The sequence below is a fragment of the Podarcis filfolensis genome (assembly GCF_964270895.1).
Source record: "Podarcis filfolensis genome assembly, chromosome: 1".
Taxonomy (NCBI): domain Eukaryota; kingdom Metazoa; phylum Chordata; class Lepidosauria; order Squamata; family Lacertidae; genus Podarcis; species Podarcis filfolensis.
This window is the reverse complement of record NC_139604.1, coordinates 118,954,863-118,972,125: the sequence shown is the minus strand read 5'-3', so window position 1 is coordinate 118,972,125 and position 17,263 is coordinate 118,954,863. Positions and strand designations below refer to the sequence as shown.

The following is a 17,263-nucleotide window of genomic DNA, read 5'->3' as shown; positions in this document are numbered from 1 at the left end:
TCCCCACCGTTCCTGCTGACAGTGGGGTAGTTTCCCTCTTCAGATGCTGTATTTTAATCCTCCCAACTCCTCTTTCTAGGTCCCAGCTTTGCAGTCTCTTTGCTTTAATCTGTCAACAGTCCGGGAAGGCAGACTTCCTGTTTTTGCCTTTCCCGTTTCGGCCGAATTCTTAAATAATTTTCTTCCCAATATTGTCAAATTCCTACTCACGGGTAGTTGTTTTCGAGTCCAATTAACCAGAAAAGAAATCAGCGCTCTCCGACCCTGGCTGTGCGGCTTCACTTCGCGGAGACGGGTAGACAGCTCTCAGCTCCGCACCCTTTACCCCCGGTCCGTTCCGGCGCCTTTAAAAAGGCTCCTTTGCAGCGGGGGGGGGCACAAATGGAGCCCGCCGAGCCTTCAGTTCACAGGCTTCCCCACCTGTGATTTTTTTCGGGTCCCCGCTTCGCCGTAGCGGTAGAACCCCAGCTCCACGAAGCCGATTTCCTCCGGAGTTCAGAGGAAATCCGCCATTGCGATCGCTGGCGCTGACCGGAAGTCGTTAATGTTTATAAAATAAACATGTTTATTTGGTTCAAGTTTAACAACTGTCTGGACTCAGCTGGTGGCAGCGGGGAAGCGAGCACAGTGGTGGCACAGGGATCAAGAGACCGTTAAACATCCGGGGACCCTGTGTGATCGCCACAGTTGTGTGCAGTGCTGTCTCCAGTCTGCTGCAGTTTGTCATGTGATTAAAAAACTTACATTATTCACCTCGCTGTCTGCTGCGGTGGGATTTCACATTGTTAATTACGTTATTCCATCCCATTCATTTCGGTGCAAAGGAAATGCAATGCACACAGAGAACCAATCATAATCGATTGCATACCACTTGCAGACGGAAAACAACAGCAACGTGAATATTGATTGTATTTGCTGGATTGATTTCCATTTGGCACGTGGAACGAATAAGCAAACATCAAATTCTCCTGCGTCTGTACCACCAGACTATAAAATTTTCTGCCATGTGTCGGACTTTTTAGACCTTTTCCCTTACTTGTGATAAAAACTTAAGAGTTTCCAGTAAATGGCAACATTCACAAAATTATTTCAGTTATTTAGGGTTGCTATGTGACCAGGGATAAAAACAGGCTTGGCTTCTTTCTGTGCTTTTTAACAGCAGCTTGATCTGTAGAAATTAATCGACAGAGCTTTTTTGGGCGTAAGCAGAGATCATAGAATCATAGAATCATAGAGATGGAAGAGACCACAAGGGCCATCGAGTTCAACCCCCTGCCAAGCAGGAAACACCATCAGAGCACTCCTGACATATGGTTGTCAAGCCTCTGCTTAAAGACCTCCAAAGAAGGAGACTCCACCACACTCCTTGGCAGCAAATTCCACTGTCGAACAGCTCTTACTGTCAGGAAGTTCTTCCTAATGTTTAGGTGGAATCTTCTTTCTTGTAGTTTGGAACCATTGCTCCGTGACCGCTTCTCTGGAGCAGCAGAAAACAACCCTTCTCCCTCCTCTATGTGACATCCTTTTATATATTTGAACATGGCTATCATATCACCCCTTAACCTCCTCTTCTCCAGGCTAAACATGCCCAGCTCCCTTAGCCGTTCCTCATAAGGCATCGTTTCCAGGCCTTTGACCATTTTGGTTGCCCTCCTCTGGACACGTTCCAGTTTGTCAGTGTCCTTCTTGAACTGTGGTGCCCAGAACTGGCCACAGTACTCCAGGTGAGGTCTGACCAGAGCAGAATACAGTAGCACTATTACTTCCCTTGATCTAGATGCTATACTCCTATTGATGCAGCCCAGAATTGCCTTGGCTTTTTTAGCTGCCGCGTCACACTGTTGGCTCATGTCAAGTTTGTGGTCAACCAAGACTCCTAGATCCTTTTCAGGAAGTGACTATGACTATTGTCAACCTGCTATTAAATACAACACCTAAATGGGAAGGTTCAGTCATAAAGCAAGGTCCCAGGTTCAGTCCTCAGTACTTCGAGGTAGGGCTAGGAAATACTCCCTGCCTGAACCCCTGAAGATCTGCTGTCAGCTATTGTAGACAATATTGAGCTAGATGAACCAATATCTGACTCTGTATAAAGCACCTTACTGTGTTCCTATGTTCATTAGCAGCTATAATCTATGCTGTTGCTTAGAAGGAAGCCTTTCTGGTGTTTTCAAAACCATCTTATTCTTGTCTGTCTTGTTTTTGTGGTGGTTTAGGCCGTCCTTTTGCTATTTCCCATTTTCCCTGGGACCTCGTTCCTGTATTGGGCAGATATTTGCACTGGTAAGTAAAGCAGTCCGCTGGTCAAGTGATGCAGAAGATAGATCCCTTTGCTTGAATTGCATCCCCTCCTCTTCTGCTTTTATGGAGTCCTACTTACTGCTGCGGGAGGTGGGTGGCGCTGTGGGTTAAACTACAGAGCCTAGGACTTGCCGATCAGAAGGTTGGCGATTCAAATCCCCGTGAGGGGTTGAGCTCCCATTCCTCGGTCCCTGCTCCTGCCAACCTAGCAGTTCGAAAGCACGTCAAAGTGCAAGTAGATAAATAGGTACCGCTCCAGCGGGAAGGTAAATGGCGTTTCCGTGCGCTGCTCCGGTTCACCAGAAGCGGCTTAGTCATGCTGGCCACATGACCCGGAAGCTGTACGCCGGCTCCCTTGGCCAGTAAAGTGAGATGAGCACCGCAACCCCAGAGTCGTCAATGACTGGACCAAATGGTCAGGGGTCCCTTTACCTTTACCTATACCTGGAAGCAAAACAAGGCTATCTGAAAATAAGGTAGTAGTTTCAACATACATGAAGGGGAACTCAGAATGGGAAGCTTCCAAACTGATGGAGAAGAGAAGGGAGCATGTGAGTTCAAGGCTTACTTAGACTCGTTCTGGTCATCCTAAACTATGGTTTTAACATGTGGATGGGGGACCTCAGGCCCGAGAGCTGAATGCAGCCCATCGAGCCCTTCTATCTAACCCTTGAACACTACCCAGGTGAAACCACTCTCTGGCCTTGCTACTCACCACCCTCAAATGCTTTGGATTGGCTGGAATTGGTCACTGAACTGTGGTCATGCATCTTGCTTGCCCAAATGGAGGATGAAAATGGGTGTCAAAGGTGCATCCGGAAACATGGCTGGAACCTAGCATACTGTGAGAGTCCTAACGCTTGCTCAACCCACCTCTTTCCTCTGGCCCTGACCCCTTACAAGGCTAGCACCCCCTTAAAAGTTAACCAAAAAGGAATTAGGCCATTGGATTAAAATGTGCTGCAACAATCAAAAATATAACTTTTTTTTTAATCCAAAAAACAAACAAAAACCCCTTGGTTTGGGCCTTCAAAGGTACTCAGTTAATGTAATTGAAGGTGACACCTGACCAGTGATATCTGTCACCTCTGAGTGCACTTTCAACCAAGGAATTTTGGTTACACAGATTTACAATTGTCTTTTCACCATTTTCAAGTCTGAACAAGTGGCTGGTGGCTGACTTGCACGTAGTTTTTAAGAGCGAGGTGTCTCCCCAATCTGGCATGCACTCTGGGAGCAATGTACTCAGTCTAGGAACTTCGTAGTCACTGTGGTTTGGGATTTGTGCAATCAGGGTGTAACCAGTGAGGAAATAGCAATATACTGGGAAATGGGTGTGAGCAATGTAGGGATCTAAGGATTTCTTAAAACAAGGCCACCAGAAACTGTGTACAAAATTGTGTAAATTGAAGGAGCTCTTGAAATATGCTCTAGGAAGGCTCCCATTTAATTTGGGTTGCAAAATACATTATTAATTAAACATGCTACAGTTGTGGGAAGCAATAATAATAATAATAATAATAATAATAATACATTGACATCTTACTTTGTGGGAAATTTTGTTAGCGCATAATTGGGTATTGGTAGGTTTTGTTATAAGGACGACCTTGTGGTGATTATACACCTAAAGTTGGCAATTTTGGGGCAATGATAACTGAGACAAATCAGACATGTTAATTGTGCAGTTACCATCCCCTTCCCCCCCCCCCGCATTTGAACAAATCATATTAGGTTTGCTTTTTATTTTTAGAAGGTCCTGCAAGCACTTATGTGCTAAAGATGTGGGGTATTTAATGTTTAAACCATCAATAACAAGTATACAATGTTAAATGAAAACAAGAAATGGTAGGGTTAAGATTCCACAGAAACAGTGAGTGCTTTTTCAAGTTGAGACGATATGAAGAATGCCATCTTACATTTTAAAAAGCAACAATAGCCATGCTGGTCCATAAGTAAAAGTGGTCAATACCTTTATTAGGATCAACAAAAATGTCACGAAATAGTGGCATGGTTTCGGGGGAACAATTAAGTAAATAACAAGATGTCTCTGCAATTTCTAAGTTGGAACTGTAATGGACTGAGTCTTCCTAGGAAAAGGCGTGAGGTTTTTCATATCCTAAAAAAAGAACAATTGGACTTGATTTGTTTACAAGAAACCCACGTGACCAGAGTACACCGAAAATTATTTATTAATAAAAGACTAGGACAGGAATTCATTTCATCGGACAAAGTGAAGAAAAGAGGAGTGGTGATCTATGCAAAGGAAAAGTTGGCCCCTAAATTAATTTTTAAAGATGAACAAGGAAGGTATTTGGCAATTGAAATTCAAGTTCAAGGAGAAAAATTACTGATAATAGGAATTTATGCACCAAATGAAGGGAAGTCAGAATTTTTCAAGAAATTGCATGAGACATTAATGGACTATTTGGATTACAATGTAATTATGATGGGAGATATGAATGGAGTGATCTCTACAAACATGGATAAAGCACAAAGACAGGTGGTCTCCAAGGATGGGAGACTACCAAAGACTTTTTTCGAAATGACAGACAATATGAACCTGATTGACATTTGGAGAACAAGGAACCCTCTTGAGAGGGAGGGAACTTTTTTTTCCGAAGCAAAAATGACTTGGACCAGAATTGACCAAATATGGGTAACTAGTGGGATGGCACCAAAGATAAAGAAAGTGGAAATCTGCCCAAAGACTTGCTCCGACCATAACGCTGTAAAGATGGAGATGAACCCAACAACAGCTGGCTCCTTTAGATGGAGGATGAATGACTCCCTGTTTAGAGATGAAGAGATGTATAAAAAGGCCCAGAAAGCTGTAAAGGACTACTTTGAGATAAATCTGAGAACAGAAGTGGGGAAAAGAGTAATCTGGGACGCAAGCAAAGCCGTCATGCGAGGATTTCTAATACAACAGAATGCTATAAAAAGGAAGAGACAGAATGAGAAGAAGGATAAGATTTTGGAAAAGATAAAAGAAGGAGAAAAAAAATTGAGATCTAAACCAAAGTCACATGAAATTTTGAGAGAAATTAAGTTTTATCAGAGACAATATATGGAACTGATGAATCAAGAGATAGAATGGAAAATAAAACAAATGAGACAAAAGACATTTGAATCGGCAGATAAATGTGGGAAACTTCTGGCATGGCAATTGAAGAAGAGACAAAAACAGAATACGGTTACAAATCTAGAAGTTGAGGGAAAGAACATCTATAAACCAAATGAGATTAGAAACTGTTTTCAGAGTTATTTCAGGAGACTTTATGCACAAGGGCCGGTGAATGAAAAAGAAATAGAAGAATTCCTTAAAAAATATGGATTACAAAAAAATTCTGAACAAAGTAAAGTGATTTTGAACCAGAAGATAACTGATCAAGAAATTGAGGGAGCCATTCAAAATATGCAATTGGGAAAATCTCCAGGACCTGATGGACTGACCTCCAGATATTACAAAGCTTTGAAAGAATGGCTTATACAACCGTTGAAGGAGGTCTGCAACGAAATTTTAGAGGGGAAGAAGGCACCTGAATCGTGGAAAGAAGCGTACATTACACTTATACCAAAATCAGAGACTGAGAAGAACCAGATTAAGAACTACCGCCCTATATCATTACTCAATGTGGATTACAAAATTTTTGCAGACATTTTGGCAAAAAGATTGAAAAGAGTTTGGTGGGAGAGATTCATAAAGACCAGGCCGGCTTTCTTCCAGGAAGACACTTATCAGACAATGTGAGAAATATAATAGATATTATGGAGTTATTAGAAGTTAATATTAATACTAAGGCAGTATTAATATTTGTGGATGCGGAGAAAGCCTTTGACAATATTTATTGGAGCTTTATGAAAAAGAATCTTGGAAGGGATGGGGGTAGGCCGAGGCTTTGAGAATGGTATAGGTGCAATTTATTCTGAACAAAAAGCAAAATTGATTGTAAATAATGTGGTTACTGAAGAATTTGCTATAGAAAAAGGGACACGACAGGGGTGCCCAATATCCCCATTACTTTTTATATCTGTCTTGGAGGTTTTATTAAACATGATCAGAGGAGACCAGCTGGTTAAAGGGATTCAGGTCGGAGCTAAACAATATAAATTGAGAGCGTTTGCAGATGATTTAGTATTAACGCTACAAGAGCCAGACACTAGTACGAGAAGAGTTTTAGAGCTAATACAAGTATTTGGTCAAGTAGCAGGTTTTAAGTTGAACAAACAGAAAACGAAAGTACTGGATAAAAACCTAACAGTTGCTGAAAGTGAGAAATTCCAGAGTGAAACTGGTTTAATGGTAGCAAAGAAGGTGAAATACCTGGGGATTAATTTGACATCTAAGAATGTGAACTTATTCAAAGATAATTATGAGAAATGTTGGACAGAAGTTAAGAAAGATTTAGAAATATGGTCAAATTTGAGACTTTCATTGTTAGGCCGAATTGCTGTTATTAAGATGAATGTTTTGCCGAGAATGTTGTTTTTGTTTCAAACATTGCAGATTGTGGATAAAATGGATTGTTTCAAGAGGTGGCAAAAAGACATACCGTATTTTTCCCTCTATAACACACAGATTTTTTCTCCTAAAAAGGAAGGGGAAATGTCTGTGCGTGTTATTGAGCGAATGTGTGGTCCCTGGAGCCAAATGGCAAAAAAAATCAGGCAAAAATCAAATCGCGTGTCTTGGAGAAGGGAAACCTGAAAAGAGGAAGTGGCTGCTTTCCTGCATTCTGCCTCAGGGTCTTACTGCCCACCTTCCTCTGTTTCCTTGCTGTGTTTGCTCAAACGGAACAAAGAGCAGGGAAAGCCCCTCCCCTCCAGGCAAGCAGAGGGGAAAGCAGAGTGTCGTCTCTGTGCTCCGGTGCTGCTGAAAACATGCAGGAGGGAGAGAGAGAGAGAGAGAGAGAGAGAGAGAGAGAGAGAGAGAGAGCTGGCTGGCTTGGGTGGGTAGGTGAGGGAAAACTTTTGCCTTCCTTTCCTCCCTCCCGTTATACCCCTCTCCTGCATTCTTAGCCAGCTGCTTCTCTGCACACCCCTCTCGTGCTCCTTGTCCATTCTGTATTTTTCCTTCCTTCCCCACTTAAAATGTGGTTAAAAAGCATGGATCCACATGGATCCTCAGGATCTTTGCATTGGGTCACCCCAAATTCACCATCAGATCACATAGCATGTCCATGGCTACAGCCTGCCCCCCAAAAATCACACACGCACTGTTGCCTGGGGCTGCAATGGTGCAAAAATGTGGTTAAAAAGCATGGATCCACATGGATCCTCAGGATCTTTGCATTGGGTCACCCCAAATTCACCATCAGATCACATAGCATGTCCATGACTACAGCCTGCCCCCCCCCAAATCACGCACCCAGTGTTGCCTGGGGCTGCAATGGTGCAAAAACGTGGTTACAAAACATGGATCCTCAGGATCTTTGCATTGGGTCACCCCAAATTCACCATCAGAGCACATAGCATGTCCATGGCTACAGCCTGCCCCCCCCCAAAATCACACACACACTGTTGCCTGGGGCTGCAATGGTGCAAAAACGTGGTTACAAAGCATGGATCCACAGGGATTCTCAGGATTTTTGCATTGGGTCACCCCAAATTCACCATCAGATCACATGTCTGTGGCCACAGCATGAAGCACAAAAATGATACATCCACTGTTTCATTCAGAATGTTTTTTCCCTTGTTTTCCTCCTCTAAAAACGATGTGCGTGTTATGGTCAGGTGCGTGTTATCGAGCGAAAAATACGGTATCTAGATTTGTCTGGCAGGGCAAAAAGCCCAGAATAAAATTTAAGATACTAACTGATGCAAAAGAAAGAGGGGGGTTTGCCCTGCCGGACTTAAAATTGTATTATGAATCAGCGGCTTTTTGCTGGCTGAAAAATTGGCTGCTTCTTGAAAACACAGACATTTTGGATTTGGAAGGGTTCAATAACAGATTTGGCTGGCATGCATATATATGGTATGACAAGGTTAAAACCCACCAAGGTTTCAAAAACCATATTGTCAGGAAAGCATTATATAATGTTTGGATTCGGTATAAAGATTTGTTGGAAAACAAAACCCCTAGGTGGTTGTCACCAATGGAAGCTAAGGAAGTGAAAAAACTTAATATGGAATCCAAATGGCCAAAATATTGGGAAATTATAGAACATGAGGAGGGAAAAGTGAAATTGCAGAGTTATGAGAAATTGAAGTCTAAAGTAAGAGACTGGCTTCATTATTACCAGATAAATGAAGTTTTCAAACAGGACAGGAAAATTGGCTTCCAGGTGGAGAGGTCAAAATTAGAAACAGAGCCTTTGGAACCCAATACTAAGAATTTGTCAAGAATGTATAACTTGCTGTTGAAATGGAATACACAGGATGAGATGGTTAAATCAGCTATGATTAAATGGGCACAAGACATTGGTCATAACATTATGTTTGCTGACTGGAAACAGTTATGGACTACCGGTATAAAGTTTACGGCATGTAATGCCTTAAGAGAGAACATTATGAAAATGATTTATAGGTGGTACATGACCCCAGTCAAGCTTGCAAAAATCTATCACACGCCCAATAATAAATGCTGGAAATGTAAGGAAACTGAAGGTACTTTCTAGCACCTTTGGTGGACGTGCCCAAGGATCAAGGCCTTCTGGGAAATGATCTATAATGAAATTAAGAAGGTACTTAAGTGTACTTTTCATAAGAAACCAGAGGCCTTTCTCCTGGGCATGGTAGGCCAATTGGTGTCAAGGAAAGATAGGACGTTCTTTTTGTATGCTACAACAGCAGCAAGAGTTCTTTTACCAAAGTATTGGAAGACACAAGAACTACCCACGCTGGAAGAGTGGCAGACGAAGGTGATTGACTATATGGGACTGGCTGAGATGACTGGCAGAATCCGTGACCAAGGGAAAGAGACGGTGGAAGAAGACTGGAAGAAATTTAAAGTTTATCTTAAGAACTGTTGTAAAATTAATGAGTGCTAAAATGTCATGGGTAATGTAAAACAGAATTGCAGTGAAAAGTAATTGGACAAGAGGAAAAAGATCAGAAATTGTATTACAAGTATTGAAATTAGGGGTTGCTGGGAAAATTTAAAACAGGGATGCAGAAAAGGGAGGTATGGGGAAGTCGTTGAAACAGGGTTTAAGAAAGAGAGGTCAAGAAATTATATGTGTTTATATGTTTGTTTGTCAATGTGTTATGTTGTGAATTGTTAGTTGTTTTGTGTGTTAATATATGTTGTAAAACCAATAAAAATTTATTATTAAAAAAAAAGAAATAGTGGCATGGTTTCATGTTCACCAGAACGCTTAGAATCAGGTAGAATTTCCACTAAATTCACACTCCATTTTTCTCAGTAATCTTTGCAACCACAGCTTGAATTCAAATGCATTTTTAAAAACTTATTTCCAATTTATTTATACAGTGGGACGCGGGTGGCGCTGTGGGTTAAACCACAGAGCCTAGGACTTGCCGATTTGCGGTTCGAATCCCTGTGACGGAGTGAGCTCCCATTGCTCAGTCCCAGCTCCCGCCAACCTAGCAGTTCGAAAGCACATCAAAGTGCAAGTAGATAAATAGGTGCCGCTCTGGCAGGAAGGTAAACGGCGTTTCCGTGCGCTGCTCTGGTTCGCCAGAAGCTGCTTAGTCATGCTGGCCACATGACCCGGAAGCTGTACGCCGGCTCCCTCGGCCCATAGAGCGAGATGAGTGCCGCAACCCCAGAGTCAGTCACGACTGGATCTAATGGTCAGGGGACCCTTTACCTTTACCTCTGGTTACGAACTTAATTCGTTCTGGAGGTCCGTTCTTAACCTGAAACCATTCTTAACCTGAGGTACCACTTTAGCTAATGGGACCTCCCGCTGCCACCGTGCTGCCGCTGCATAATTCTGTTCTCATCCTGAGGTAAAGTTCTTAACCCGAGGTACTACTTCCGAGTTAGTGGAGTCTGCAACCCGAACTGTTTGTAACCCAAGGTGTTTGTAACCCGAGGTACCACTGTACACTGCTTTTCACCACAAATGGTCACAAAGTGGTTTTCCACTACCAACAATAAAAGTATCAATCCATCAAAATAACACAAGTGTTCAAAACAAAAATCACAGGTTAAAAACACATTCAGTAAGTCGACATGGGACAACTTGCTTAAAACACCCACTGAAAATAAAAAAGGTCTTCCTTGAGTGCTGAAGGAGGAGGAAGCTTGTCTGATCTCAGCTTAGGATGCAGGGCCACAGAATTGGGCCCACAACACTGACTGCACACTGGATACAAGCTGTGCATCTGAGCCATGGGAAACCACTAACAGAGACTGTCCTGAAAATCTCAGAGATGGGGAAAGAGATATAAGGTATTAAGGAATCCAGCTGGCACTGTAAAGAAAGAATTCAGAGTGTACTTAGAGCGTGTTCCTGGTCCTTCCTTTCTGAAGTTGAATTGTTAGGCATCACATGACATCAGACGGTCAACAAGTACCCACCCACCTGTCAGAAGTGCAGAGAGTACCTTGGTTCTCAAACCTAATCCGTTCTGGAAGTCCATTCCAAAACCAAAGCATTCCAAAACCAAGGTTCGTTTTACCATAGAAAGTAATGCAAAATGGATTAATCTGTTCCAGACAAGCCCTAAAACAGCAATTTAACATGAATTTAACTAACGAGACCACTGATCCATAAAATGAAAGCAATAATCAACGTACTGTACTATAAAATAAATAAGACAGTATTGTAGATGATAGAAATATATTTTTTTTCTTACCTGCACCGATGATAGTTATTGTTTGGATTGGAGGGGGGGCGCTTTTTATCCATTTCCGCAGTCATACAATCAATCAGTCAGTAGGTGAACTGGGTTCCACACAGTCACAAAAACAAATCAACCGAAAAAGCCTCAAAAACAAAAGCACCAAACTTAATCCATTCTGGAAGTCCATTTGACTTCCAAAATGTTCAAAAACCAAGGTGCAGCTTCTGGTTGGTGCAGGCGCCCCGGAAACAATACCCGGCTTCCCAAAAACATTTGAAAACCAGAACACTTCCGGCTTTTCGGCATTTGGGAACCAAGGCGTTTGAGAACCAAGGTACCACTGTACTGGATTGGGGCTGCCGGTTGCATGCTGATTTCAGGTTTAACTCTCTGTATTGTGGTCCAGGAGGATTCCAAGGCAAGTGTTCTCTTACCCCGTGTGTCCAGAGAATATATAGCTATATTTGAGCACTAATTTGAGCAAGGGGGGGGGGGAGTCTTGCTTCTCTCAGTAGGTGGTGGCAGTCAGTATTAGCTGGTAAGCTTCCCTTATTGACCACCTGGGGAGAAGGGCTTGTGAAGGGACCCCATGAAGGTCACACAGAGTCACTTGGACAGGATGAAGATGCAATAAAATTAAACACACCAAGCTCACTATTCTATTTTGGTTTTGTTTGCTTATAACAGATGGAGGCTAAAGTGGCGATGGCCAAGTTCCTGCAGCGGTTTGAATTCCAGCTGGTCCCACCTCAGAGCTTTAAGATTCAGGACACAGGAACACTGATGCCATCGGATGGTGTGGTGTGTCGGCTGAAGCCACGCCGTCAGATGGGCGGGGATGGAAATACTTATTAGAACATGTTTAAAAGTGCACTTTATACATGGAGAGAATAATTGGGCGCACTCTTCCCACCTTGGATCAAATCTAAGCTTCCAGGTGTCATAAGAAAGCTGCAGAGATAGTGCAGGATAGTGTGCACCCCGGAAATGATCTCTTTCAGCTTCTGCCTTCTGGAAGAAGGTACAGGGTTATTAAGACTAGGACTATCCACCTGAGAAACAGTTTCTATCCAAATGCGATTTTGGTTTTAAACGCAGTGTAAGGAGTCTCTATGGGACTGTATTGTATTTTTAAAAGGGGTATCAGAGTTTTTAGGGGGCTAAACAGGCTGGGATAGCTGGGATAGCAGGCTTGTTGGTTTTGAATGTCTGATGTAGATTTTTTCAATTCCGTTGTTCTGTATGGGACAATGACAATAAAGATTATCGTATCGTATCGTATCGAGAACAGACATCCCCCCAACCCCTGTGGGTCAGGCTGCCCTCCAGTCATTCACAAGATGCTTTTATGTAAAGCAGTATCATTGGTTCACATGGTTTGAAATCAGAGGTGTGGGGCTTTGCAAGTGCCGCCAATCAGTTGCTCTGGTGCTTGCCAAGAGCACAAAGCTTTGTAGATGCCAATGATCTGCTTGGACCCCCTCATCTCTAAAACTCTAACAAAACAGTGTAAGACACCACAATAACTACTGTATTGCAGAGCACTTTACAAGCTGCAGCCAGCTTCCTAGTCATTTTTGCACTTTTTTGTATTCATATAAAATTAGCCGAGAGCACTTTTTCAGTTGATGGGTAGTGGTGGCTTTCCTTTGGCCGCAGATCACCTTCTGCTGTAAACTTTTCAAAGCTTAGCAACTGTGTGAAAAGCAGAAGGTGGCAACTTCAGAAGTATTCGCTCCTGCGTGAAAATGAGGAATGCTTCTGAGGGGATGGCGCTAGCGTGTTATCATACAAAAACAAAGAATGCATACTTCTTTTCCTGTAGGACTAGGGGTGGGATTGTTGGGTGATAACTCCGAGGCCTCCCCGCCTCGGTGCCTCCCCGCAAGGCAGCGTTGCCTGCGATTCTTCACACCGGTCTCCTGTCATGCTGATGTGGCCCATATCCAAAGACATGAGGACATGATGAGCAGAGTTCAAAACTCCTCAGCTGTGAGGAGTAACATCTAAGCCTAATGTATTGCAAATTAAATCAAACCGAACAGAAGAAAGAAAACATGGCCCCTCTCTCTGTCTTTATTCCCCGGAGGTAAAGGGAAAGGGACCCCTGACCACTAGGTCCAGTCGTGGCCGACTCTGGGGTTGCGGCGCTCATCTCGCTTTATTGGGCGTGGGAGCCGGCGTACAGCTTCCGGGTCATGTGGCCAGCATGACTAAGCCGCTTCTGGCGAACCAGAGCAGCGCACAGAAACACCATTTACCGTCCCACTGGAGCAGTACCTATTTATCGACTTGCACTTTTGACGTGCTTTCGAACGGCTAGGTGGGCAGGAGCAGGGACCGAGCAACGGGAGCTCACCCCGTCATGGGGATTCGAACCACCGACCTTCTGATCGGCAAGTCCTAGGCTCTGTGGTTTAACCCACAGCGCCACCCACGTCCCTTCTTCCTTGGAGAGAGAACTGCAAAAGCAATACAGAGCGGAAACAGCGTATCTCAATTTCCTCTCACAAGACTCCCAAAATCAGTGCTGGAATGTAAACAGACATGTGACATGTAACAATCCCACACACATACCTGCAGCTCGGGAGGAATGGAATTCTCAGCATGGATTCCCCTAACAAGCTCCATCAGAAGCCCTTCACAAGGACATGCACTTAAGAAATGGGTGTCCCCAATTTGGTTCTGCAGGTGTCTGGGGCGAACCCCAAGAATAGGGAGGAGTACTCCATGTGCCAAGCAAAAATGCACTAAAATCCACTATTTGACTAAAAATGATCCAAAAATGATCTAAAAAAGATCCACTATTTGACCCTAAAATGTATTTTATATAATTGACTTTTTATCTTTATTCTTTGTATGTTGTATTGTTGTTTTACTGCTATGGCCGGTGGCTGATGCAAATAAAAATTCATTCATTCCGTGCTTAGGAAGCATGGAATGGAGTGGTTTTCTGTTTCATCTATGCTTTCTAGACAGAGGTCTGAGAAATTTCCTCCTTGCCCCCACTCCTTTGCAAGGGGAAAAAAGCCACTCTTTAGTGATAGATTGGAACAAATGGCAATCGGGGGGGGGGGGATCTGTGCTGAGCTGGGATAGCTCAGGCAGTAGAACACAAGACTCTGAATCTCAGGGTTGTGGGTTTGAGCCCCATGTTGGCCAAAATATTCCTACACTGCAGGGGGTTGGACTAGATGACCTTCATGGTCCCTAACAACTCTATGATTTTCTGATTCAAATTGCTGTTTGCCGTAATGGAGTTTTAAAGGGTGTTTTCTCTGAGGGGCGGAGGGAAGCAGCAGGACGATAAGAAGTGTGGATGAACCCCAAATATTTGAACCGAGTCACTCATTCAGTTCAGAAGCAGCGTGGGTTGCATTGAATTGTATATTGAACTTAGTATAATAAATGATTCTTAGTATAATAAAAGTCTAAATGAGGCTGTGTACCTCATTTTTGGGCTTAGCAGATTTTTGGGCTTAGCAGATTTAAGCGGACTAAAAAAGATAGCGCTGGGTTCGAAAGATGTAGAATCTATGGAAACTTAAATAAAGAACTTTGCAAGGTTTTCAACAAATTGTATTCAAAAGGTTTGAAAAGGGTTCAGTGCTTCAAGAAGAGTGCAGAGAGCAAGAGATGGTGTAATTCGGTTTTGGCGATTGCGTAAATGGTATAAAAAGGAAATGGAGACTCAAAGTTAGGCTTTCAAGAGAAAGGCAGCCACGGAAATGCAGTGAAAACAGAGATTGCGCAAGTTGATTTGAAAGAACTGATGTGCAAATGTTGAAAAGAAATAAGCAGTGTAATTTGAGTTGAGGAAAGAGTGAGACTGAGGAAGTGGAGCTGAAAAGAATAAAGATTTTAAAAAAGGATCTGAAAGAAGTGGTGGATTTAAAAGAAGGGAAACTGAAAGGAGATTTGATAAGTAGTTGAAATTATACGAAATGGAGAAAAATACTGATATAAGCTGAGAAAGCACTCAATATACTGGGCTGGATCCAGAGACTTTTGCTCAAAGAACTTCCTACTCAGAAGAACAACATATCCTGCCAAAATGTGAAATCTGTGAAAAACTTTAAACATGAAACTTTTTTGGTAGTCTAATGTTAGGTCAGGGGACGCGGGTGGCGCCGCGGGTTAAACCACAGAGCCTAGGACTTGCCGATCAGAAGGTCGGTGGTTCGAATCCCCATGACGGGGTGAGTGCCTGTTGCTCGGTCCCTGCTCCTGCCAACCTAGCAGTTCCAAAGCACGTCAAAGTGCAAGTAGATAAATAGGTACCGCTCCGGCGGGAAGGTAAACGGTGTTTCCGTGCACTGCTCTGGTTCGCCAGAAGCGGCTTAGTCCTGCTGGCCATATGACCAGGACGCTGGCTCCCTCGGCCAATAAAGCGAGATGAGCATGGCAACCCCAGAGTCGATCACGACTGGACCTAATGGTCAGGGGTTCCTTTACCTTTACCTTTAATGTTAGGTCACAACTACACCATACCTTTAAAACACATGGCTTCTCCCAAAGAATCCCAGGGACTATAGTTTATCGCCCACAAAACTACAATTCCAGGCACCCTTAACAAACTACAATTCCCAGGATTCTGTGGGGGAAGCTGTGCTCCCTAAATGCATGGTATTGCCTATGACCTGAGCCTTTAATATTATGCAGGAAACTTAATTCGTTCTGGAGGTCCGTTCTTAACCTGAAACTGTTCTTAACCTGAGGTACCACTTTATTTTTTTTTCATAAAATATTTATTGAAGTTTTCAAAAGAATTTAAAAAAAAACAAAAAAACAAAACACACACATACACAAAAAAAAAACCAAAAGCAAACATATATCTTTCATTAACATTTTTCCTTGACTTCCCCACATCTCCTTTTCTTGTATTCCAATTCAATTTTTAGTTCAACAAGTTCCTATCCCCAAATTTTACCTTATTATATTTAAATCCTTTTGTTTAACCAATTTTGACATAAATCTCAATCTTGATACATCAAATCTTATTCTTAATACCTTTTTCTAAAGTCGACCCCAATTCCATTTCACGATTTCCCCATTTTAATCTAAAATAGCAAAACAGATTATTTACAAAAAAGAATAAATTTATACCGCCTTTGGATACCCAAAACCCCACTCCCCACTTTTACCGGTTTCAATCCCCAACCAATGTCCATCAATCCATCTGGTATCAGCCTGGTGATCTCACATCCGAGGCCCTTAAATCTCTTTCCTTTCCTCTCTGCCGGTTTTTCTGATAGTCCTTTATGTTAAACGCCAGATCTCGGAGAAGCTCTGTCCCCATAAGGTCCATACTTCTTCCTGCCAGGCCACCATATTTAAAATTGTAATCCAAATCTTGTTTTTTACTTCTTTTAAGACCAAATGTCCCAAAAACTCCTGCTTCCACTTTGGTCAAATTTATCTTTCCCTTTAAGTCCATCTTTACAGGCCTCTGGCCTGCCAGGTCTCCATATTTATGATTGTAATCCAAATCTTGTTTTTTGCTTCTTTCTTTGATCCTCTGCTGCATTATAGCTCCTCCTTCCTTTCCCTCTAAGTTGTCATATGTAGCTTCTTCAAATTTCTCAAGTTCCTTTTCTTGTTCAGCTGCAAGAGTTTTTAGTTCAAGGGCACAGTCTTTTTGTTCTGGTACAGAGACTTGAGTCGAGTCCCTTCCAATTTCCACAGGTTTGTTTGCTTTTTCATTCAATATTATGACATTTTTAGCCAAAACAATGCTTTGTTCATGAAGTTTTCCCAGGCTTCGAAATATCTTCTCGAGTGCCGTCTGTATTTTTCCACTTACAGCCATTCTGTAATGTCCCAGAGCCCCCTCTAGGGGAGTGCTGGTTACTTAGTATTCCTTCCAGTTGTAAATCCAAAAGTCCTTTATTTTCCTTGGTTTTCGACAATTTGTTACCTATATGTAACCAATATAACCAGCCGAGGCAATAGAAACAAAGTTCTCTCTCTTTTTTCCCTCTCAGCTTTGACAGCTAATTTGACAGCTGTCAAAGTCTTTTTAATCTCTCCAACAGGCTCCCTCGCAGATCGCTCCCAGGTCCTGGGGGAGGGGTATCAATCCACTTTCAAAATTAATTCTTATCCTCCAGCACATTCACTTATACTGCCAAAACGTGAAATTAGTTACTTTTGACTTCCCACGAAGAAAATGTTCTTTTCAACCTTAGTTATCTAGTCCTTGCTTTAA

At 42.6% G+C, this 17,263-nt stretch overlaps 1 protein-coding gene across 1 annotated transcript in view; it reads left to right on the top strand.

Moving 5' to 3' along the window:
• The window catches only part of LOC310763629 (cholesterol 24-hydroxylase-like), a 40,343-nt gene extending 27,232 nt beyond the window's left edge, over positions 1-13,111 (top strand). The window contains exons 14-15 of the mRNA XM_083616100.1: positions 2,217-2,283; positions 11,743-13,111. Coding sequence (XP_083472226.1) covers positions 2,217-2,283; positions 11,743-11,910 — 235 coding nt within the window. The 3' untranslated portion in view covers positions 11,911-13,111. The remainder of the gene's footprint in view (positions 1-2,216; positions 2,284-11,742) is intronic.
• Positions 13,112-17,263: the final 4,152 nt, after the last annotated feature.